Source organism: Ceratotherium simum, chromosome 33, assembly GCF_057802395.1.
Source record: "Ceratotherium simum simum isolate JZ-2026a chromosome 33, ASM5780239v1, whole genome shotgun sequence".
NCBI classification, from domain to species: domain Eukaryota; kingdom Metazoa; phylum Chordata; class Mammalia; order Perissodactyla; family Rhinocerotidae; genus Ceratotherium; species Ceratotherium simum.
Window position 1 is genome coordinate 14,379,608 of NC_141932.1, and position 25,534 is coordinate 14,405,141.

At 54.9% G+C, this 25,534-nt stretch overlaps 1 protein-coding gene across 3 annotated transcripts; it reads right to left on the reverse strand.

Moving 5' to 3' along the window:
- Positions 1 to 201: 201 nt before the first annotated feature.
- Positions 202 to 21,424, reverse strand: EHD2 (EH domain containing 2). Of its 3 annotated transcripts, none has more exons than XM_087421447.1 (6): positions 21,050 to 21,424; positions 17,467 to 17,930; positions 16,827 to 16,924; positions 12,639 to 13,051; positions 6,104 to 6,268; positions 202 to 3,313 (listed from the first exon to the last, which is right to left on the reverse strand). In XM_087421447.1, exons 2-6 carry the CDS (start codon positions 17,868 to 17,870, stop codon positions 2,762 to 2,764), a joined length of 1,632 nt encoding a protein of 543 aa, XP_087277573.1. In that variant the 5' UTR covers positions 17,871 to 17,930; positions 21,050 to 21,424; the 3' UTR covers positions 202 to 2,761. The 3 variants fall into 3 exon arrangements, with proteins under 3 accessions (XP_087277573.1, XP_087277574.1, XP_014650655.1); XM_087421448.1 differs by having other exon boundaries at positions 21,218 to 21,307; XM_014795169.2 differs by lacking the exon at positions 21,050 to 21,424 and adding an exon at positions 20,130 to 20,265.
- Between the last annotated feature and the right edge of the window lie 4,110 nt (positions 21,425 to 25,534).

Sequence of the window (25,534 nt, forward strand, 5' to 3'; positions counted from 1 at the left end):
CCCCCCCGCCCGTGACCTACTTCCGGTGGCCGCCATCTTGGTAAAGGGTCTGGAGCCACAAAGGGGCGAGGAGGCTGCCATCTTGAGTAAGGGTAAATGGCTGCTCCCTTCTCTGCAGAGTCCTGGCGGCCGCTGGTTGTAGGTTCTCGATGACACACCTTTCCAGGCCGCCCAGAAATATTTGTTTAATCCGAGTATTACTTTTATTATTTGCCGATTACTTTTTTATTGAGGTCACATTGGTTTATAACAAATTTCAGGTGTACATCATTATATTTTGACATCTATATAGACTGCATCGTCTTTACCACCAAAAGTCACCATACACATGTGCCCCTTGCTTATTATTATTTTTAATCCAATTTTCTTGAAAAATCTGAACCATCAGTGGCAGATTCCACAGAAGACACGTTCCAATCCCAGAATCTCAGAAATTAAAGAGTTTTCGGAATGTCGAGTTTGGAAGCACAAAATGTTACATGCAGAGAATGTTAGAAACAGACACTACTAGAGCCCTGGAAGCGCAGACTCGGAATCGTTAATCTCGGGCAAGTTTAGCTGTGCCTCAGTTTCCCCATCTGTAAATGGGGATGATAAGGGTACACCCGCCTCATAGATTATGCAGAAGATCAAACGAGAGAATATATGTAAAGCGTTTAAGATTGTGCCTGGCATCTAAATGTCAGCTATTGTTCTGGCTCCCCTCCCCCGGGGACTTCGTCTTAGAATCGACTCAGTCGTCACTGTTTACAAAATAAGGAAGGAAGCTCGGAGGCCCGTGGCCCTGGCACCCATCCACAGGGATGCAGGGCCTCCTAAAGGCCCTTCTCGGCTCAAAAAGGGAAAAGGGACAGAGAGGAAAGGCGCCACGCAGGGGTCACACAGCGGATCCTCGCGCAGAGCACTGGAAGCGACGCGCTGGAGACCTGAGCGCCCACCACCTGGGACGGGGGACGCGGCGACCAGCCGCCCAGCTCCCGAGTGTCCGCCAGGGGGCGCCGGGAGCCGAGAACCGGGCGCGCGGGTGTGGCCTTGGGTGTGTGCCGGCCGGACCGCGCGGCCCAGTGCCGCGGGCTGAGCGCGCGCGTGCGCACACAGGGTGGTCCTTGCGGGCAGCGTCACCTCCTCTCCAGGTGTCCCTGGTATGAGTTGTGTACCCAGCTGTGCGGCTGCATGAGGGCGGGGGGCGAGGACACGTCGTGCACACGCGCGCGCGCGCGCACACACACACGCACGCCCCAGGGCTTGGTTCCCAGGCCCCCGCGCCGGGAGGTGGGAGGGAGGGATGTCCCGGAGGGAGGGCCCCCGAGTCCCTTTTCTTTGGAAAATATGTCGGTCTGGCCCCCAGCCCAGGCTTGAGTCATCAGGCCCCGCTGCATGAGTCATGGCCTCCACCCCCGCCCCTGGGAGCTCGGAGTGGACCCCCCTGAAGTCCTGCTCAGGGCTCGCCTTCTCCACGGGTCGGGGGGAGAGCGATCCCCACCCCCAGCCCATCCCAAGACAGCCCGACTCCCACAAGGAAAGCAGCCTCGGCTTTATTCGCTCTCTGGGGACGCTGTTCCTTTCACAGGCCCCTCCCAGGCATGGGGTGGGGTGACGTGGGCGTGGGAACCCCGGCGAGCACCCTGGAGGGGGCATCGTCCCCACCTCTTTCCCTGTTCCCCATCTCTCCCACGGGTCCCCACCAGGGTCAAGCACTAACATGTGGTGAAGGCAGAAGAAAGGGGGGCGGGGGTGAGAGGTCCCTTTAGGGAAGGGGGAGGGCTGTAGCACCAAGAGCGCCTCCCCCCACGACAGCCCTGGAAAGGAGACTGAAATAAAACCAGGGCCTTTACATCTAGGAGGAGCTCCGCTTCAGTATGGCCTGATGGGGGGCAGAGGCTGTGTCCAGCAGTCTAAAATTCAGACCACCAGCTGGGGGGAGCCTGGGGGGCTGGCTGGGCTCTCAATCCAGGGCAGGTGGGCAGACAGAAATACCTCAAAGTGGGCACAGTCAGAGGAACAAGGATCGAAAGGGCTTTTCTGTCTGCTAAGGATGCTTATTAAAAAAAGGGGTATGGCCAGAACTAGGGGGAGAGGCTGTGGGGGCGGGGGGGGGGCTCCCTCTGTGGAAGTAGGAGGTTGTGTCTCCCCTCTGAGCCCCCGGTGGTCCCAAGGAGGCCTGAGGACATGATGGGGTGGGGGGTCCTTGCCTGGCTGGGCAGGAGGGAGTGGGGCAAGGGGACCTGTCAGTCATTTCAGCCCAGTGGCTGCTCACGGGAGAGGCGAGGGGTCCTGCCCAGAATCGGGGCTCAGACTGGGGCTCAGACTGGTTAGGGCTGGGTGTGTGTGTGTGTGTGTGTGTGGTTGTGTAGCTGTTCTCTCCTGAGAACGTCAGCTCCGTGAGGGCAGATCTCTGTGTCTGTTGTGCTCTCTGCTGTAATCCCAGTGCCTAGAATGAGCCCCGAACATCGAAACACAGTAGGTGTTCAATAAATACTTGAATGGATGGATGGATGGATGCCTGTGTGTGTGTGTGTGTGTGTCAGCGTCGGCATGATGTGCCTAAGCGTCCGTGCAGGTGGAGGTGTGAAAGGCGGGCAGAGAAGCCTGGTCCCCACTGTCTGGCCGTGGGGGGTGGCTAGAGAGACCCCCGTCCTTACAGCCGGGAGGGTGGGCAGGCAGGGTGCGTGTGGGCCGGGTGGGGTGTGCGTGCAGCAGACCGGAGCTGGGGAGCCACAGCAAGGCGAGTGGGAGGGAGGGCCGGCAGGCGGCGGCTGGCTCACTCGGCGGAGCCCTTGTGGCGCCGTTTGGAGGGCGGCACGAGGCGGCGCGGCAGGTTGGTGGGCAGCCCGTGGCCCTCCAGCTTGGCCTCGATGAGGTGGCTGGCCAGGGCGAACTCCTCGTCGTCCAGCATGCCATCCCGGTCGACGTCACTCAACTTCCAGATGCGCCCCAGCACCGAGTTGGGGAGCTTGGTCCCCACCATCCAGGTCTTGGCCTTGGTGCCGCTCAGCTTGCCGTCGGCCGGTGCCAGGTTGTAGAAGATCTCGTCGTATTTGGACTTGTCCTTGGTCACCACCCACTCAGCCTCGTCATCTGAGCCCTCCTCCCCGTCCTCCAGGGCCTCGTCGGGCCCCCGCTCCACGAACGGGCCCATGTGGGTGCCCTCGAAGGCGCCGCCCTGCACGCCCACCTCGGTGCTCTCCAGCTCCTCCTGGCGCAGGAGAGGCATGAGCTTGGCGATGTCGTGTGTCAGCATCTCATCCAGCGCCTCCAGCAGCCTCGGCTTGAGCGAGTGGAACTTGGTGAAGTCGTGAGCCATCAGCACCTCCTACAGGGGCGGGGAGGAGACGGGGGCGCCGAGAGGTCAGGGGGCGCCATCCCCGAGAACCTGCCACCGGGACACTTGGGCAGCTCCGGTGGCAGGGCCCCCCACCGGGCCGGGCGGGCCCCCAGAATCATCGGGGGCCCTCTGATGACACAGAGCCGCAGCCCTTTCCCAGCTGGTGGACGAGGATGTCAGTATGGTGACATCAGCCACAGCTTTACCAGAGCACCCCGCTGGCCCTCAGCCCTGCCCGCCCTCTACAGGACCCCCACTCGCCCAGCCAGCACCCCCACTATCACCCAAGTTAAGAAAATTTAATTCCTGCCATTCTGTTAGCTCTGTCACCCCATTACACAGAAACGGCTAAGTGGCCCGCTGCCAAATTTGCAGGTTAGGTTTGGGACGGCCAGATCGTTAGGAGGTCCCGGTAACCACCCCCCCCCCACACACCGAGAAGTTGTCTGGCGCTAGCGCAGCTGTGGGGCTGGGTGTGTGGTCTCGCTGCCTCACACAGGCAGCTCTAAGTCGCCAGCGCTGGGAGAGTCGCAGCCAAGACTGACCCGTTTCATGGCACCACGTTAATTTCCAGAGCCAAGGCAGAGGGATCCGCTGATGGGGACATAAAGGGGCCGGGGGTGTGACGGTGAAGAGCAAGGAGGATTCCAGGGCCAGGCTGCCCGGGTTCCCACCCAGTTCTGCCACATAGGAGCTGTGTGTCCTCAGGGAAGTGACTTCACCTCTCTGGGCCTGTTTCCACATTTGTAAAACGGGTTGATAACATCAGCACTCCCCTCATGTGAGGGGGTGGGGAAGGCTAAATGAATTCATCTGGATAAAGGCCTCACGTCCGCGTGATATTAACAGCTGCCGTTTATCTAGCCCAGCGGTTCTCCACCAGGGGTGCTGTTGCGCCCCCAGCCAGCGGACAGCTGGCAATTTTTGATTGTCGCAGCTGGGGGGTGCTACCGGCATCTAGTGGGTAGAAGCCAGGCATGCTGCTAAACAGCCCGCAATGCACAGGACAGCCCCCACAACGAAGGATCTGGCCCCATGTGTCAGTAGTGCCGAGGCTGAGAAATCTTGACCTGGACCAAACTCTGTGCCAGACCCTGGGGTTGCAAAGACCAGCTGATTCAACACCCGGGCAATAGGTAGGTACTATCAGATGCCCATTCTCCAGCTCAAGAAACTGAGGCTCAGAAAAGGCAGGGGACTTGCCCAGGCTCACGGGGCTCATAAGTGGCCGAGGCGAAATTCACTCTATAATTCCGCAGAGTCTCGCGCTGGAAACATCTCAGCCCCCAAGGTCACAGGCTTCAAGATCAGCGTAATGCCATCTCAGAACAGAGGCTGAGGGGGGCCGGGGGGCCAGTCCCTGCTTCCTGAGCCTGGACCTCTGTCCCCATGGTCATGTGGTCACTCCTGCCCTGCCCACCTCCAGTAGCTCCTCATTTATCCCATGTCACCACACCAGACCCAACGCTTTCCCTGACACTGGTTATTCCGAGGCCTAGACATGCAAGGAGCCTCCCAGGGGTCCCCCGATATCTTTTTTTTTTTTTTTTTTGTGAGGAAGATGAGCCCTGAGCTAACATCCATGCCAATCCTCCTCTTTTTGCTGAGGAAGACTGGCCCTGGGCTAACATCTGTGCCCATCTTCCTCCACTTTGTATGGGACGCCACCACAGCATGGCCTGACAAGCGGTGCATCTGAGCGCGCCCGGGATCAGAACCTGCGAACCCCTGGCCACCGCAACGGAGCACACGCACTTAACCGCTTGTGCCACGGGGCCGGCCCCACCCCGTATCTATTTTTGTACCCTCTTCCTCAATACTGGAATCCCAGAACATTACCTGGCTACCTAGAGGAAAGACTACATTTCCCAGCATCCCTTGCAGCCAGTTGTGCCCATGTGACTAAGTTCTGGCCAATTGGATGTCAGTACAAGTTACATGAGCAACTCTAGAACTGCCCTGTTTAATACAATAGCCACACGTGGTTATTTAAATGTAAATTAGGGCCGGCCCTGTGGCTTGGTGGTTAAGTGCGCGCGCTGCGATGCTGGTGGCCCGGGTTCGGATCCCGGGTGCGCATCGAGGCACCACTTCTCCGTTCATCCTGAGGCCGAGTCCCGCATACAGCAACTAGAAGGATGTGCAGCTACGACATACAACTATCCACTGGGGCTTTGGGGGGAAAAAAATAAAATAAATAAAATCTTTAAATGTAAATTAGTTAAAATTAAATAAAACCTAAAATTGCAGCTTTAATGTGGCTAGTGGCTTCCATATTGGACAGCACAGCATAGGACACTGCCATCACATAGAAAGTACTATTAGACAGCACTGTTCTAGAAAGTGCCCTTAAAGAGAGAGTCCCCTTAGCTTCCCCTCCTCCCTTCCCCTCCCTTCTTGCTGGCTGGAATGCAGACACAGTGGCTGGAGCTTCCACAGCCATTTTGTACCATGAGGCATGCTCGGGGCTAGAGGCCAGGCATGGAGGAGAAATAAGACAGAAGGGTCCCTGGTTCTGTAGAACACCAAACCAGCCCTGGACTACCTTCTGGGGCTTTACAAAGGAGAGAAATAAACCTTTATCTTAATTAACTCACAGTTATTTGGGGTTTTGTCTTCACTCCCTTAGCCTAACTCATAAAACCATGCTCCTACAGAACCATTTGCAGGAGGTGCTTTCCAGAACCTGCCATCCCTCCCTCCACTCTTTGAGGCCCCATTCTGGAGCCCACAGAAGCCGACCTTCCCCTCCCCCCTCCCTCCTGGGAGGCCCCCCACCTGCATCTTCTGGCAGTCAGGAAAGTCGCCAGGAGATATGTGATGCTCCAGCTGGATCTTCGCGAAGATGACGGGCAGCTTAAGAATGAGTTGCTTCTTCTTGTTCTCTTTCCCAAACACGGAGGGCATCTCCTTCTTCAGGTAGCTGATGATGTAGGCGTGCACCTGCGGGAGAGTCCGCGCCTGAGCCTACAGCGGAGCGTGCGCACTTACCCGCTAAGCCACAGGGCAGGCCCAGGGAATTTGCATTTCTAACAGTTACAGGTGAGCTGCTGCCAGGGGTAGAAGGGCTCCTCCTCTCTTCTACGCAATCTCAGCCCCTCCTGTGGTTTCAACACCCCTCCACCGTCCACTCCGAATCTACAGACCGGCCTGGGCCTCTCCCTGGAGCTCAAGCCTCAGAGCCAACTGCCTCGTCCACATTCCTAGACAGCTCCTTCCGACGCCCTTGGTGGAATCCGGGCCCAGCCCCCAGAGCCGTGTCGCTCTCAGCTGTGCCCATCTCAGGAAACAAACGGTACCCCCTCCCCACCCAGGAGAGGCCAGAAACCTGGAAATCATTCCTGAATGGATTCTTCTCACTCCTCCGTAGCCACATCCCATCCCTCAGCGAGGCCTTTTCTTTTTGCCTCCTAAATCTCTCCCTCATCCCGGCCATCACCATCTCTTGCCTGGGGGGACACACTAGTCACCCCAGTGGCCTCCTGGCTTCTCCTCTTGCCCTCTTTTTTTTTTTAGGAACAAGCCCCAAACCACACGAGACGCTGCTCCCAAGTCTCGATTTGCTTCTTATCCAAGCTCAAAATTCCTACTACAGCCCACAAGGCCTGACAGCAGCAGTTCTCAAAGTGTGGCCCGGAGAACCCCCCCCCAGGGGTTCCCCAAGACCCTTTCAGATGTTTCCACAGTCAAAACTATTTTAATAATAATATTAAGGCACGATCTTCTTTACTCTCGTGTCTTCCAGAGTGGACAGTGGGGTTTGTAAAGGCTCCAAGATGTGTGATCCTGCAACTAACTGAATGCAGGAGCAGATGTGAGAATTCACGTCTCCTCGGAAGCCAGACGTTAGAAAGATTTGCAAAAATATAAAACAGGACCACTGTCCTCTCTAATTTTTTTGTGTCTGTTTGGAAAATAGTTAATTTCCATTAAACATATGTGACGTAGGTTAACATGTAATAGGTTTATTATTATTTTAAATGATCTTATAATATTAATTATTATCAATATTAACGTAAATTAACATTATCAATAACTTATTGATAACATTTATAATATATAAGTTGCTACTTAATAATTACATAATTATTGTTGGTTACTTAATATTATGAGATAAATATTAAATGTTTTCTCAGTTTTGACTTCTAATATGGTCAATATCGGCAGATTTAATCCGTGGACATACAAACTCTTTGGGGTCCTCAGTAATTTGTGAGTGTAATGAGGTGCCGAGACGGAACAGTCTGAGGAGCACAGCTCTACCTAATTCGGATCCTGCTGCTGCATCCGACCTTATCTCCCCTCCAGCCTCTTCACCTGCCTTCCTTGTTTTACCAGCACGCTAACCTCTTTTCCACCTCAGGGCCTTTGCACGGGCCACTCGCTCCCTGGAACTCCGCCCTAGGCTCCCCACAGCTGGCTCCCTCAGCTTCCTTCTGATGTCACATCCTCAGAGAGGCCAGCCGACGGGAGGCAGTGCCCCAACCACCACTATCCACTTACTTTCTATCTCTACCTTTGTTGTTTCATTCACAACATCTATTGCAATTCACCACTATTTTATTTATCTGTTGGTTTTCTTATTCTGTCTCCTTCCATTAGAATGTGAGCTCCAGGAGGGCTAGGACCATATCTATTCCTTCTGTCCCCAGCGCCAGCACAATGTGCCCAGAAAGCACTCAAGACATATTTATGGAATAAACCAATGAACTTGGGAGCCCCTGAGCCACAGTCTCACAAGTTATCAGAAAACAAACAAGGAAGGCCGAATAATGAGCATTCGTATGTCCTATTTTTAAACAGGAAACTCAATAATTAAATGTATATGCTTTAATAAAAATAGAATAAATCTAGAAAAAGATACAAGAAACTACTCATGGGGGCTGCCTCCAGGGCAGAGAACCTGAGAGCCCGTGAGGTCAGGGGTGGGAGGGAGAGCATGTGACGGAGCATGAATGCTTTGCCATGAGATAGTCTTAAACGTTCAGTTCAAAACACTTGTTTAGTGAATCATAAGTTTAGAATGCTAAAAATTCTGGTGGCCCATGGCCAGTTCTGAATCCTCATCTCCTCCAGCCACCCTGGGCTCCTTGTTCAAACACATCAGGCACATTCCTGCCTCAGGGCCTTTGCACCTGCTGTCCCCTCTGCCTGATATGGTCTTCCCCCAGATCTCCACTCAGCCCACCCCCTCCTCTCCTTCAGGTCTCTGCACAAATACTGCCTCCTCCAGGAGACTTCCCTTGATGCCCCTAAAATAGTCCCTCACCAGTCTCTCTTTCTTCTGCTTCATTTTTCTTCATAATTCTTATCATATACGATATGATATTATAGATTAATTTAAAATCCCCCATTAACTAGGAATTCTACAAGAAAAGAACCTTTATCTGGCTTGTTCCTTGCTATATCCCCAGGGCCTAAAACAGTGCGGGAGCACGCTGTAGGCGCTCAGTAACAGTCTGTTGACTGAATGTCACTGAGCCACCTCAGGGTAGCCACGGGGCAGGAGAGGGGCAGCGAGCCTTGGTCACGGCGCACTCTGCGTCCTGAGGGGCACTGGGGAGCCAAGGATGGATCTGCGCGAAGACGGGGAAAGAGTGGTCTGCGGGTCTGAGGCGCCAATCAGGGCGGGGGTGTGGCCAGGCCGGTGGGCGGGGCCGGCGAGAGCGGGCCAATGAGGCGAGGGGGCGGGGCCTGGGCGGGGCCTAGGCGGCTCCCCGGGTACCAGAGGAGGGGAGGCGCAGGGCGCTGATGGCTTTTCCAGAGAGGAAACGGGGGAAGGTGCCAGGAAGAGATAAGGTGGGAGGGCGGGCCGGGCCGGGGCGCGGGTCCCGGGCTCCGGGGTTTGTCCGGGTTTCCGGAGCCGCCTCCTAGCCGGCGGGGGGGCGTGGGGGCCCCAGGTGTCCCGGCCGACCCCGCCCCTCGGTCCCGCCGCCCACCGCTTCCCCGAAGGGACTTGGGGGACGGGGGTCCGTGGGGACGACGGGGAACCAGCGGGAGACTGAGAGAGGCAGGGAGGAAGAGAGAGAGAGAGAAAGGGAGAGACACGGAGAGATGGAGAGACAGAGGGGGGGGAAGTAAGTTAGGCAAAGAATAGAGAGAAAACGAGGAGATAGAAACGAGGAGGGAGACAGACAGACAGACAGACAGACAGACAGAGCAGAGCCTGGCAGAGGAGAGAAAGGTGGATTCGAAGGCCTCAGGAGCAGTGCACACTGGGCCGCTCCCTCCCAAGGAGGATTCCTGGGGTGGGAGTGGGGGCTCTGACTCACCCCCTCTCCAGGCTCCTTAAACCAACACCTCAGGCTCCTGCACCCCCCATAACCTCCTCGCCTCCCTGCCTGCCCGGCTTCCTGCCCCACCTCCACCCTGGCAGCCTCCACTATGAATGTTCCATTCGGCCTCCAAAATCGCTCTCAAACCAGTGCTCTCCTCCCCCTCCCCAAGGCCCCGTCCTGATCCAGGCTCCTCCTTGTTCCTCCGGCCCCAGCCTCCTCCCTCGTCTCCGGCCCCAGTCTCACTCACTTTCGCCCTTGAATCCATGCTCCCAAAGGCAGCTGGAGTTGGACCCTGTCCCTCCCCTGCTCTGAACCCTTCCAGGGCTCCCCAGTGCCCTCGGGACAAAGCGCAGGTTCCTGGCCACAGCCCTGGGTGGTCTGCCTCCCAGCCACCTCCCCAGTCTCAGAGTCAGTTACTCACACTGTCTACACTGGGTTCAACACTGACATTTTCCCTCTTCCTTGAACTGGCCATTTCTCACCTCCAGTCCACACACTTGCTGGTCCCACTGTCTAGAATCCCTTCCCCTCCTCATCCTGCTCATCCTCCGATTTGCAGCTCAGATGCCCTCTCCTCCAAAAAGCCCCCCCTGATTTCCCCTGGGCTCCCCAGTCCCAGCCCTGGCCATGCTGGGTCATCACTGTCTGGGGATGGGTCCATCCCTTCCCCTGGACTGTTCCTGGTCACTGCTGTGTCCCCAGCACGCCAGGCACAGAGACTTTGTCGAATGCGAGTGTTTGTTCCATGTCATTTGTTCAATAAATATTTACTGAGCACCAACTCTGTGCCAGGCGCTAGGAATACAGCAGTGAACAAATTTAAACAAAGATCCCTGAATCTGTGGAGCTTCAACTCCGTGGAGACAGTAAACAGAGAAATGCAATGAACGGATAACACAAGACCAGGCAGTAATGCACGCCAGGAAGAAAACTACAGAGGGATAAAGCAGGACTCATATGGGGGGAGTTATAGTCATAAAAAGGGAAGGCAGGGCCTTCCTGAGAGGTGACATTGGAGTAAAGACCTGAAGGAGGTGACGAGTGAGCCACATGGATAGCCAGGTGGGAGGGAGGTGAGGAGCAGGAGGTTTCCAGGAAGACAAAACAGTAAGTGCAAAGGCCCTGAGGTAGGAATGAGGAGGCGAGTGTAAAGTGCAATGGATGATGGGAAGTGAGTAGAAGATGAGGACCAGAGGAAAAGCGGAGTGGAGAGTGAAGGTGGAAGGGGCAACTGTGGACACCAGGGAGAGCTTGGTTTTTGCTGGGTGAGATGGGAGTCTGGGGCAGGTTGTGAGGTGACACAATCTGACTGATGGTAGATGAAGGAAGGAAGAATAGGACAGAGAAGAGACAGGGAAACACGGAAATAGAGGCAGAGAGAAAGACAAAAATGCCGTGGTAGAGGAGTCCTTCTCCAGGCAGTGCTCCCTCCCGCAGTCCACTCTGCGCCAGAATGACCCGGCCTGGAGAACTCGCTAGTTAGAAAACCACCTCATCAGAGAGCTGGTAAGTCAGTGACTAGCAGCCAAGTAGGGGAGGATCCGAGGAGAGGCAAGAGCTGCCCCTGCCTCCGCGCCCCCCCTACCATCGCCCGCCCCCCATCCCCGCTCGCCCACCCCCATCCCCGCTCACCCACCCCCATCCCCTCTGGCCCCATCCCCATCCCCGCTCGCCCATCCCCATCCCCGCTGGCCCACCCCCATCCCCGCTCGCCCATCCCCCATCCCCGCTGGCCCATCCCCATCCCCTCTGGCCCCCGCCCCCATCCCCGCTCGCCCATCCCCCATCCCCTCTGGCCCCCGCCCCCATCCCCGCTCGCCCATCCCCATCCCTCTGGCCCCGCCCCCATCCCCGCTCGCCCATCCCCCATCCCCTCTGGCCCCCGCCCCAGCCCCGCTCGCCCATCCCCATCCCTCTGGCCCCCGCCCCCAGCCCCGCTCGCCCATCCCCATCCCTCTGGCCCCCGCCCCAGCCCCGCTGCCCACCCCCATCCCTCTGGCCCCCGCCCCAGCCCCGCTCGCCCACCCCATCCCCTCTGGCCCCCGCCCCAGCCCCGCCGCCCACCCCATCCCTCTGGCCCCGCCCCCAGCCCCGCCGCCCACCCCCATCCCTCTGGCCCCCGCCCCAGCCCCGCTGCCCACCCCCATCCCTCTGGCCCCCGCCTCAGCCCCGCTCGCCCATCCCCATCCCCTCTGGCCCCGCCCCAGCCCCGCTGCCCACCCCATCCCTCTGGCCCCCGCCCCAGCCCCGCTCGCCCACCCCCATCCCTCTGGCCCCCGCCCCAGCCCCGCTCGCCCATCCCCATCCCTCTGGCCCCCGCCCCAGCCCCGCTCGCCCACCCCATCCCTCTGGCCCCCGCCCCAGCCCCGCTCGCCCATCCCCATCCCTCTGGCCCCCGCCCCAGCCCCGCTCGCCCACCCCCATCCCTCTGGCCCCGCCCCAGCCCCGCTCGCCCATCCCCATCCCCTCTGGCCCCCGCCCCAGCCCCGCTCGCCCACCCCCATCCTCTGGCCCCCGCCCCAGCCCCGCTGCCCACCCCCATCCCTCTGGCCCCCGCCCCAGCCCCGCCGCCCACCCCCATCCCTCTGGCCCCCGCCCCAGCCCCGCCGCCCATCCCCCATCCTCTGGCCCCGCCCCAGCCCCGCCGCCCACCCCCCATCCCTCTGGCCCCCCGCCCCAGCCCCGCTCGCCCACCCCATCCCTCTGGCCCCCGCCCCAGCCCCGCCGCCCATCCCCATCCCTCTGGCCCCCGCCCCAGCCCCGCTGCCCACCCCATCCTCTGGCCCCCGCCCCAGCCCCGCTCGCCCATCCCCATCCCTCTGGCCCCCGCCCCAGCCCCGCTCGCCCACCCCCCTCCCCTCTGGCCCCGCCCCAGCCCCGCTCGCCCATCCCCATCCCTCTGGCCCCGCCCCAGCCCCGCTGCCCACCCCCATCCCTCTGGCCCCGCCCCAGCCCCGCTCGCCCATCCCCATCTCTCTGGCCCCCCGCCCCCAGCCCCGCTGCCGTCAGCACCGCCGCGCCGGCGCGCCGCTCACCCGCACCAGCCGCGCCCTCTTCACCAGGTCGTTGAGCTTGCGCAGCGCGGCGTGGCGCGGCAGGCCCTGGATGTCGCGGAAGAGGTCCTGCTCCTCCAGCTCGAAGAGGCGCCGGTTGTCGGGCACGAGGAGCGGCTGGGCCCAGAAGGAGCCGATGTAGACGCGCAGCACCTCGGGCGTGCCCACCACCTTGCCCAGCGCCCACATGAGCGCCCCGTAGACGCGCATCAGCTGCTGCGTCTCCACCATGTCGGCCTTGTTGAGCACCACGCGGATCTTGTCCTCGTGGCCCCGCAGGGCGCCGATGGCCTCCGAGAACTCGTCGGAGATTTCCAGCTTGTGCGCGTCGAAGAGCAGGATGATGAGGTCCACGCGCTCCGCGAACCAGCGCAGCACGGCCGGGAAGTCGTAGCCTGGACGAGGGGGAAACCGGGCACAAGGCGCAGAGGTCAGCCCCCCACCCTGCGACCATTCGGAGGCAGCCACTCCTTTGGACTGCTACGGGACTGTACGGATGTTCAGGTTGTTAACTGACAAAGTCACAGTTTATGCGAAATAGCTGAGGCCACAAATGTATCTCATTGCTCTGGCCCTGCCCCCAGAATTTCCATCACTCTGACCCCAGTCCCTCAAGTCATCTGGCTACAGGGGGCAATCACCCACTCCCACCCCCATTTTCATTCATTCCTTGGGTGTGCATTGGTCCACACATACAGGTTGTTAAAATGCCAAAGTGTATCCTAACAGTCTCCCTGTGTTTCTATGGAGCCCCCCAGTTCCCCAAGTGCCTCCATCTCCCCGGCCCCTCCCCAGGACCTGTCAGATCTCCCCACAATCCAGCAAATAGAGTGTCCACGCTGGCCCTGGCTATGCTCTTGCCACAGCAGGTGTTAAATATTTTAATTTTATTTAAAAATATTGACTGAGAGTCTTCTGTGTACCAGGCCTCTCCTGGGCACTGGGGACACCACAGAGAACACACAGACAGGGTCCTTGCCTTGATGGAGCACCCATCCCCAAAGCTGACTCCTGGGTTCATTCATTCATTCCTTTCACCATTCATTTCCTCCTTCACTCATTCATGCACGCTGTTCACTCTTTTGCTTGTTCATTTAACAACAAGCGATGCTTGGGAGAGCAGAGGGAGTGGCTGAGACACCTGGACTTGGCAGTCAGGAAGACCTGGGTTTGAATCCTGGCTCTGCCCCCATCAGCTGTGTGGCCTTAAGCAAGCAGGTAACCTCTCTGAACCTGTTTCTTCTTCTGTGAAATGGAAATCATGATAGGACCTGCCTCATAGGACTGTTGTGAAGATTCAAAGAATATAAATGGGCTAATATATATAAAGGCTTAAAACAGTGGCTGGCACTGAACTGTACGCTTAAAATGGGTGAGCTTTAAGCATGTGAATTAAATCTGAATAAAACTGCTGAAGAAAGAAAAAAACCGTGCTGGGCGCGTGGTAAGTGCTCAAGAAGTATTAGTCAAGATGCCTGCCAGGCACGGGGGCGGTCATTCAGGGGCCATCCTCGAGCTGCCTGCTCTGTGCCGGGGACACAGTGTGGCTCAGGCAGCCCCAGTCCTGCCCTTCCTGGGCTCACAGTCCATTGGGGACACAGAGCCAGCCCCAGAGTGGTCAGGCTGGGGTCGGGGAGCCCCGGGAGCTGGGGGAGCCCAGAGTGGGCGCCTGGCCCAGGCTGGGGGGTCAGGGAGGGCTTCCCGGAGGAGGAGGGAACACAGAGCGACGACCTGGAGGATGTTAACTGGCAGAACAGGGAGCCGTTGGTGATTCACCTGATGTCACTTCACGTTCTCCCCGACTTAACTCATTAAATCTTCCAAGCAACCCCGGGAGACAGGCACTTTTATGACCCTCATGTTCCAAAAGAGGAAACTGAGGCACAGAGAGGTGAAGGGATTTACTCAAGACACACAGGCAGGAGGAGACAGAGCAGGAGCCCCTGGGCCTCTGCGCTCCGCTGGGGAGCTGGTGCCGGGGCCATCCCGCCAAGAAGGAAGCCGGCTCCTTGCAGCCGCTGGGGACTGGACGGGGTGGGGGTGGGTGACATTGTTCGTGGGGAGGAAGGACCAGTCACCGGAGGGACGGCAGCTGGGGCCCCTTCCCTCCCCAACATCTGCACAAACACACACACCGGCCGGGATCTGGAAAGTGTGTCTCATGCGGGGCGGGCAGGAGGGCCGAGGCTGAGTCAGCGTGGAATGGGAGACGTGGCAGAGAGGACCTCAGCACACAGCGGCCCTCACATAGGACCAACAGTCATCATTAGCGTTTCTGGAGCACCGACGTGTGTCACGCTGTTGGGAGTGCTTTGCATGTGTGACATTCAATTTTAACCCTCAGGGCAACCTATGAGGCTGACACTATTATTATTTCCCATTTTACAGATGAGGAAACTGAGGCACAGAGCGGTTATGTGGCTTGCCAGAGGTCCCACAGTTTAAACGTAGCAGAGCCCAGATTTGAACCCCGCCAGAGGGCTGCACTCTGCTCCAATCAGGTGTGTGTTCACAGATATTCCACGCAGAGGCAGCCACACATCCCTCCAATGCACGCACACGTGTGCATACACATAGGCCTGCAGGCAGTAACACACACCTGGACACAATCACAGCCACAAGCTACAAGATGCAGACTCCAACACACACCCTTGCTCTACACAGATATTCGTGGTCACACAATCACAAAGATACTGTGAGCCCCGCACAAAGTAACAGACACCAGCATGAACGCACAAGCACAGAAGGAACCTGCACACCCACCATCACACACACACAACCTTCACACCCTTCCAGATCCAAAGGCACCCACACAGACACAATCACACACAGTTCCACGAAAACACACTCTTGCACGCACATACACACTCACTTGCACACACCGTATACAGAAGTACAATGACATGGAATCACACACAATCCAACAAGTTCCCCTCAGTCCTATACAGCCCTACACGGCCACACCGAATCACACACAGGCACGACCACAAGCACAGCCCAACACACACACACACACAACCTCAGGGTCACACCCACAATTATACACTTTCCCAGAGACACACTAAGTTATCACAGTTCCACAAAAGATTCCCTTGTGCACACACACTCATGCACACATTTCACAACACAACTGCATCCAGAGCCACAATCAGTCGCACGGCAATCCCACGAAGTCCCCCACAGTCCTTCAGAGCCACACACAGTCACACCCAGCCACAATCGCAGGCGCACGTACACACACAAATCCACACAGACAGAGGGACAGGCTCTCCCCGTCTTTCTCCCCCCCACTGCCAGGGAAGGAGACCCCCCGTCTGCTCTCTCCCCCGCCCCACAGCCTTTGGGGCGCCCGGCGGGGGAGCCTGCTTTGGAGACCCGCTCCCGCCTGCTCTCCCAGGCCCAGCCCCCCAGGAACTCCCGGGCCGCGCCTCCCCCGCGGGCTGGCAGCGCGCCCCCCAGGGCTTCTGCAGCCGCCTCCCCTCTCCCCGGGGATGCGCGCCCGCTGGGCAGCGACCAGGGACACCGGAGCCCCCGCCGCCCCGCCCCCGCTGCCCTCTGCCCCGCTCTGCCGCCCCCTTTGCCCCAGTTCCCGGGCTCCGAGGCCACGCGGGGCGGGGGGGGGGGGCCCCGCGGGAATCCACCCCCCGCCGCTCCCCCTGCACAGCTGTTTATGGATTCCAGGCCCGGCCTTGGCCCCCGCCCAGCGCCCCCTCCCTGCCCCTTCTGAGGCGCGGATGGAGCTCGCAGGGCCTCCCCGCCCCGGCGCGGCCTCCTCTCGGGGGCTCCTGTGTCTCTGAATCTTGCTGCCTCGGCCCCCGAATCCCTCTGTGTCTCTGACTCGGTGTCCTTCTTGATCGCTGCTTCTCCGTCCTTCCACCCGCCCAGACACGCAGCTGCAGCCTGCGCACACGTGTTCACCCTCAGGCCTCCCCACCCTCGACGTGCGCCAGCATGGAGGAGGCACAGGCCTCCCCAGCTCCCTGCTGCCGCCCGGCCAGCTCAGGGCCGCGGACTCGGCCCAAGTCCTAGCGGAGACCCTGGGCCCCTCCTCCCTCAGACCCGGGGGGCCAGGCCCCCAGCCCCTGCTCCCCCAGCCCCTCCTCCCCCAGGCCCAGGAGCCGGCGCCCCCAGCCCCTCTTCCCTGGGACCCGGGAGCCAGGCCTCACTCACCGCGGCTCACTCTCTGCTTGGCGCCCGACAGGATGCCCGGGGTGTCAATGATGCTGATGCTCTCCAGGACCTGATTGGGGAGCTGGGCGCACATGAACCTGGGGTGGAGGGAAGGTCAGGGGTCAGCGCAGGGAGAGGCAGGAGGAGAGCAGACACGAGAAGGGACACCAGGACTGCACAGAGGTGAATCAGGTACAGAGAAGGAAAGAACCTTGAGAGAGAAAAGAAAGATTGCAACAGAGAATAATAACTATAAAAAATCAGAGCTGACGTTCACTGAGCACTTACTTTGTGCCAAATGCCCTTCTACGCACTTTATATGTATTCATTTAGTCCTCACAACAAGCCTATGGAGGGAGGACTATGGGTATCCCCATTTTCCAGATGAGGATAAGAGAGGCCCAGAGAGGTTAAGTCATTTGCCCAAGGCCACCCAGCTAGACAGGAGATGAACCCAGGCAGGCTGGCCCACTGGCTTGCCTGCTCCCCTAGAGAAGGCAGGAGAGCAGAGGCAGGAAAGGGAAGGATCAGGTAGAGAGAAGAGAATTGGGGCTGAAAAGGAGAGAAACACAGGCGGGGAGGGGACAGAGATGGAGGCCGGGGACAAGAGGAAGATGCGCCCTCGCTCTGGGCTGCACACCTGTTGAGGAAGGTGTTCCCGAAGGGGTTGAGTTTGCGGAAGGGCTTGTCCGGGTCCACGACGAGGGCGTTGCCGGGCACGGTGCCCTCGGTCTCGCCGTGCATGACGGCCACGAAGCAGTCGGTGGTGGGCTCGGGCCCCACGCGGGAGCCGGGCACCTCCTGCTCCAGTAGGTACTGGATGAAGCTGGTCTTGCCCGTGCTGTACTGGCCGGCCACCAGCACCATGGGCTTGCCGTCAAAGTCGGCGTCCTCCAGGGCCGGCGAGTGGAAGGCCCCGAAGCGGTAGTGTTCCTCCAGAGGCAGCAGCTTGGTGCGGTACAGCTCCTTGAGGGCCGAGGTCACCGTGCGGATGGCCTCGGGCTGCTGGCCCCGCGCCCCGCCCCGCTTCAGCCAGCTGAACATGGTGGCCGCACGCTGCCCGCTGGGCTCGCCACTGAGGGAGATGCGCAAGGGGGGAGCTGCCTGCAAGAGGAGGAGAGGGTGTTGATGGGGGACTGCCTGGCGGAGGAGGAGGAGGAGGAAGGGAGCCGGAAGGTGGCAGGGGTGGAGGAGGAGGATGGTGGAATGGGCAGGGGGGAGGAGCAGAGAGCACTGATGGGAATGGCAGAAGTCGATTGTTCATGGAGGAAGAAGGCTATTATTCCAGCTGGAGGAAGAGAGAGAGATTAACGGTGGGATGCCTGAAGAATGGGGATCCATGGGGGAAGACCTAGGGAAGGAGGCGGAAGCTGCCTGGGAGAATATCTGCCTTCAATCCTTCATTCGTTTCGCCTTCCCTTCCCCCGTCCATCATTTCACACATTTTCACTGAAATCGCTCCATGTGTCAGGAGCTGTGGACCCAGAAATAGGCCAGAAACCAGTCCCTACCCACTCAGAGCCCCCAGTGAGGAGAGGACCTGGGTACCAAGCAGCCAGTGATGCCTGCAAAATGCCAGGCAGTGGACACGTGGGCACCAGAGAGGGACACGATGAACTGACCACAGGATCAGCAAAGCTCTGGCTAGGCTGACTTTTGAGCTGCTCCCTGAAGAGTGGGCATGACAAGGGCATTAGGCAGAGAGGGTGGTGTGGCTGGACACAGGGGCACGAGGAGAGGGGTAAGAAATGAGGCTGAGAGGCCAGCCCGGTGGCACAGCGGTTAAGTTCACGCCCTCCGCTTCGGCGGCCCGGGGTTCACGGGTTCAGATCCCGGGCGCGCACTGATGCACCGCTTGTCAGGCCATGCCGTGGCGGCGTCCCGTATAAAGTAGAGGAAGATGGGCACGGATGTTAGCCCAGGGCCAATCTTCCTCAGCAAAAAAGAGGAGGATTGGCATCAGATGTTAGCTCAGGGCTGATCTTCCTCACAAAAAAAAAAAAAAAAGGAAAGAAAAGAAAAGAAATGAGGCTGAGAAGTTGCTCAGGTGTACCCAGGTCATGAGGGGCCTTGGGCGTTCACAATAATAACTCAACGTGTACAACCACGGCATGCCAGACACGGCTCTAACTCATTCAATCTTCATAACAACCTTGTAAGGTGGGGCTATGGTTCTCCCCACCTTCCTGACGTGGAAATGGAGGCTCAGCAATGACTTGCACAAGATCACTAAGCTAGAAAGTGCTCAAGGCAAGCACTCCAGCCCCCCTGACCTCAGGGCCTGCGCTCCTGGGTCTAAGGAGTTAGGGAGAGAAACAATTACCAGCCCAGCAGCGAGGAACACCCCCAGCGCCCAGACTGTGTTCTCTACACCCCCTTCGTCGCCTTTCATTCTCTGTAGGCTCTGTAGTGATGACCCCTCTTTCATTCCTGAAATCAGTCATTTCTGTCTTTGCTCTTTTTTTTTTTTCCTTCCTTAATCAGTCTAAGTCGATGCTCATCATTTTACTGATCTTTTCACAGAACCAGCTTTTGGTCCGACTGGAGTCTCTAAATACCATTTTCCACTGACAGAACCCGGGGCTTCCTGGAGAAATGGCTGATCCAGGGCTGGGGCAGGGAAAGGACAAGGGAGCCTAGATCAGACAGCGGGAAGTGCTCAAAGATGGATGGGGCGTGTCACGGGGACACAGGACCCTGGGGGGGGGGCTCCCACTGGCCAAAGAGGGGACAATTTGAGCATCAAAAATAATTGCAAATCAAATATGTGAAAATACATAAAAATCATAGTGATACTTTAAAAAAAGGGAAAATGAGGCAGGGAAGGAGTGCCAGTGAACTGGGCCTGGCATGTTGGCCCTGGGCGGCGTCCCAGGCAGGGAGGGGTCTGGGGGACATCTCGGGGAGGACGCTTGGGGGTGGCTGGACGGGGGATGGGGTTGATGAGGCAAGAGAGGTGTTCTTGGGCAGGAGGAGGGACCACGTGGGGCAGAGATGGAAGGGACGGTGGTGGGAGAGCCCCCAAGGAAGGCATCTCCCCAGGCTGGGAGGATGGGGGAGTGCGGGGACTAGGAGGGAGGAGGAGAGTGCGGGGCACTGCTACAGACTGGAAGGGGCTGTTTGGGGGAGAGGGGGAGCCAGGGAGGTTTCCAGCGGGACTGGGGACGCGGGGAGACCATTACACACTGCGGGGGCGGGGACTGAGGGTCTTGGGCGAGCAGGGGAACGATCTGGAGCCAGGGCAGGCGCGGCGCTGGGCGGGCGGGGGCTGGGAGGCGACAGCTGCGGTCGGGGGCCACTCACCGAGGGGGCGCGCAGACGTGGACCGGGCGGGCGGCGGTGGGGGTCCCGCGGGGATCCGAGGCGCCCCGGAGCGGCCTGTGCTCGCGGCGCGTCCGGAGCCGTCTGAGCCGGGTGGGGCCCGGAGCGGGGAGGAGGGACGGGAGGGGCGGGGGGGGGGGCGGGACGAGGCGCCCCCCCTCCCCAAACCGGGCGCCCGGCCTCTGGCGCCCCCTGGTGGGCAGTGTCAGGGCGCCTTCGCGAGACGCTCCCAGTCTCGGGTTCAAATTCCGCCTCCCCCTCGGGCATTGGCCACTCCCTATGTGTCTCCCTTCTCAACACGGGAATAATAGTAACAACAACAATAACAGCGGCAGCAGCACTAATAATAATAATTTTAAAACAAGTTTTCACGAACTTGAAACTACTCCTCACAACCCACCCTGGCTCCTCTTTCACTCAAAGTCAAGGTCAAAGCCCTCTGTCAGGTTCCCTCTGCCCTCACCTCCCTCCCTCTCCCCTTCGACCACCCCCTCCAGCCTCCTTGCTGTTCCTCTAACACACCAACAATCCTCCAACCTCAGGACCTTTGCACTTGCTGTTTCATCCGCCTGGAACGCTCTTCCCCCAGGGATTGGAATGGCTCGCTCTGTCCCCTCCTTTGGGTGTCTGCTCACAAGTCACCTCCTCAGGGAAGCCCTCCCTGATCTCCCTGTTCAATGCAGCACCCCTCTATCCGCGATGGCTGCTTTATTTTGTGCACCGTTCTTATCACCACTCCTCATAGTGCACAGCTCTCTGCTTCAGTGACTGTCTCCAGCACAGGAACGCGAGCCCCAGGACCCCCCCCCACCCCCCGGCGCAGTGCCTGACACACCGCGGGGGGCTCAGGAACTAGGGGCCGAATTGATCCCTAGCGTTTCCCGGCGCTCTAAGCTCCTTACCTGGGTCAGCTCACTGAATTCTCAGAACATCCCCGAGAAGCCGGCATTGTTGTCCCTTTTTACAGATGCGACAACTGAGTCCCGGAGAAGGGAGTTCAGAAAGCCCAGAGAGGGTGTTCAGAATTGAGCCCCGCACCCGGCACCCAGCAGGTGCCTAAGAAACAGCACCCTCTCGTCCCCGTCCGGAGCTGGGGTTTCCTCCCGGCGGGGCGCTCGGAGCACACAAGACCTCGAGTCAAGCCCAGCCCTGCCGCTGGCTTGCTAGAGAGCCCCGGGGAGCCCACGCTGCCGCTCCGAGCCTCAGTTTCCCCATCTGTCTGGCGTCGCAGCTCCACTTCCCTCGGGTCTTCGCTCGAAGGGCGCCCCCGGCTCCGCGGGCCGCCGCGCCTCCCACCCGCTCCGCCGCCCCATCTCCTTTCCCTGCTTGGCGCCGAGCGCCCCGCGCCGGAACAGACGTGTCACCGCCCGCAGCCGGCGGCGGGCAGTGGCTGACTGGGTGAGTGCAAGAGCGCACGTAATCGGGGCGGCGGGACGCCCTAAAACGCATCGTGCTGATGGCTGCTCACCTCTCTCATCCACCAAAACCAGGGAATTGCACCCTTTCCACGCTGAGTGGCATGGCTGGTGAAATAGCTCAGTAAAGCTGACACATATGTATGGTATATATAAACAGATACAATATACAATCCATGTAATTATAATATACAATCATATGTAGTGTACATATAATATACGTAATTATAATATACAATCATGCGTGATGTGTATATAACATATAGCATACATAATTATAATATACAATCATGCGTGATGTGTATATGATATATAACATACGCAATTATAATATACAACCATACGTGATGTGCATATGACATATAACATACGCAATTATAATATACAACCATACGTGATGTGCATATGACATATAACATACGCAATTATAATATACAACCATACGTGATGTGCATATGACATATAACATACGCAATTATAATATACAACCATACGTGATGTGCATATGACATATAACACACGCAATCATAATATACAACCATACGTGATGTGCATATGACATATAACACACGCAATCATAATATACAACCATACGTGATGTGCATATGACATATAACACACGCAATCATAATATACAACCATACGTGATGTGCATATGACATATAACACACGCAATCATAATATACAACCATACGTGATGTGCATATGACATATAACACACGCAATCATAATATACAACCATACGTGATGTGCATATGACATATAACACACGCAATCATAATATACAACCATACGTGATGTGCATATGACATATAACACACGCAATCATAATATACAACCATACGTGATGTGCATATGACATATAACACACGCAATCATAATATACAACCATACGTGATGTGCATATGACATATAACACACGCAATCATAATATACAACCATACGTGATGTGCATATGACATATAACACACGCAATCATAATATACAACCATACGTGATGTGCATATGACATATAACACACGCAATCATAATATACAACCATACGTGATGTGCATATGACATATAACACACGCAATCATAATATACAACCATACGTGATGTGCATATGACATATAACACACGCAATCATAATATACAACCATACGTGATGTGCATATGACATATAACACACGCCAATCATAATATACAACCATACGTGATGTGCATATGACATATAACACACGCAATCATAATATACAACCATACGTGATGTGCATATGACATATAACACACGCAATCATAATATACAACCATACGTGATGTGCATATGACATATAACACACGCAATCATAATATACAACCATACGTGATGTGCATATGACATATAACACACGCAATCATAATATACAACCATACGTGATGTGCATATGACATATAACACACGCAATCATAATATACAACCATACGTGATGTGCATATGACATATAACACACGCAATCATAATATACAACCATACGTGATGTGCATATGACATATAACACACGCAATCATAATATACAACCATACGTGATGTGCATATGACATATAACACACGCAATCATAATATACAACCATACGTGATGTGCATATGACATATAACACACGCAATCATAATATACAACCATACGTGATGTGCATATGACATATAACACACGCAATCATAATATACAACCATACGTGATGTGCATATGACATATAACACACGCAATCATAATATACAACCATACGTGATGTGCATATGACATATAACACACGCAATCATAATATACAACCATACGTGATGTGCATATGACATATAACACACGCAATCATAATATACAACCATATGTGATGTATATATCAAGTATATATAATATATGTAATTATAATATATAATCATATATAATGTATATATAAAGTAGTATATATACTATATATAATATACATAATTATATAATCATATATGATGTATATGTAAACTAGTATAAATAATATACATAATTATAATATATAATCATACATGATGTGTATATAATATATAATATACATAATTATAATATATAATCATACATGATGTGTATATAATATATAATATACATAATTATAATATATAACCATACATGATGTGTATATTATATAATATACATAATTATAATATATAATCATACATGATGTGTATATAATATATAATATACATAATTATAATATATAATCATACATGATGTGTATATAATATATAATATACATAATTATAATATATAATCATACATGATGTGTATATAATATATAATATACATAATTATAATATATAATCATACATGATGTGTATATAATATATAATATACATAATTATAATATATAATCATACATGATGTGTATATAATATATAATATACATAATTATAATATATAATCATACATGATGTGTATATAATATATAATATACATAATTATAATATATAATCATGTGATGTATATATCAAGTATATATAATATATGTAATTATAATATATAATCATATATAATGTATATATAAAGTGGTATATATACTATATATAATATACATAATTATATAATCATATGTGATGTATATGTAAACTGGTATAAATAATATACATAATTATAATATATAATCATATATGATGTATATATAAAGTGGTATATATAATACACACAATTATAATATACAATCATATATGATGTATATATAAAGTGGTATATATAATAGATAAGATACATAATTATATAATCATACATGATGTATATANAAAGTGGTATAAATAATATACAAAATGATAATATATAATCATATATGATGTATATATAAAGTAGTATATATAATACACACAATTATAATATATAATCACGTATGATGTATATATAAAGTGGTATATATAATATATAATATACACAATTATAATATATAATCATAATATAATATATAATCGTATACGTATGTGTAATATAATCTACATAACATATATATAATAAAAGGCCTGGAGCTTAGTGATAACTAACGTTATTGCTGCTAGGAGCCAGGCTTTATTCTAAAAGCTTGATATGGATCATCTCCCCCCGTCCTAGGAGGCGATGTCCCGTTATTATTATTGTTACCGTTATTAATCCCATTGCTCAGCTGGGGAAGTTGAGGCACAGGGAAGTCGAGTCCCCGTGGCTCAGGAGAGGAAGAAGGAGTGGTCAAGCCCGGCTCTCGCTTCCGCCCAGGGCTTCTCAGGTGGCCTGGAGGCTCCGCGAACTAGGACGGGAAAAACAATGCCATCTAGATTTGTCACTGAAATTCCGGGTTTCCTTCCATCATGAATGTGAGAAACAAAGCACAGCAGCGTGGGCAGGACCTGGGTCACTGTCCCCGAGAGGAATCGCCAGTGTTTTCATCACACTGGAGTTGTTCCAGAAATTTCCAGTGATTGGTTGGTTTTTCTTTTTTTTTTTTTTTTTGCTGAGGAAGATTGGCCCTGAGCTAATATCTGTGCCCATCTTCCTCTATTTTGTATGTGGGATGCTGCCAGCATGGCTGATGATGAGTGGTATATGTCCCCACCAGGATCTGAACCTGGGCTACGGAAGCGGAGCATCGGGAACTTAACCACTAGGCCATGAGGCCACCCCCCCAGTGACTGGTGACTCATTACTGACTAGACCCCCCACTGGCTCTTTCTAATTAGTGCAAAGACACAGCTCTTGTTGCTGCATCGAGGATTTGTGATTTTTTAACACACTGATAACTGTGTATCAGTGTAACTGGGTCCCGTGTAATCCTGTGGCTTTTATTTTACGCATTTAAAGACATTATTCTAGGAAGAGGTCAGTGGCATGAAGAAGCCTCGTTAAATATGCTTTGAGCCCTCAGTGATGGGGCTGCTGTCTCTCTTGCTGTCCCCCTGCTCTCTAAATCCGGAGTCTCTGAGGTCTGTCCCCCACATCGTGCAACTTCCCTGATGCCCTCTCAGCCTCC

Coding starts and splice junctions, on each gene's coding strand:
- EHD2 (XM_087421447.1), bottom strand. CDS start 17,870: ATGTTCAGCTGGCTGAAGCGGGGCGGGGCGCGGGGCCAGCAGCCCGAG. Junction 13,052..16,826: donor CAAGCAGAGAGTGAGCCGCG/GTGAGTGAGGCC, acceptor CCCCTCGTCCAG/GCTACGACTTCCCGGCCGTG. Junction 3,314..6,103: donor CTGACTGCCAGAAGATGCAG/GTGGGGGGCCTC, acceptor CCGCCCCTGTAG/GAGGTGCTGATGGCTCACGA.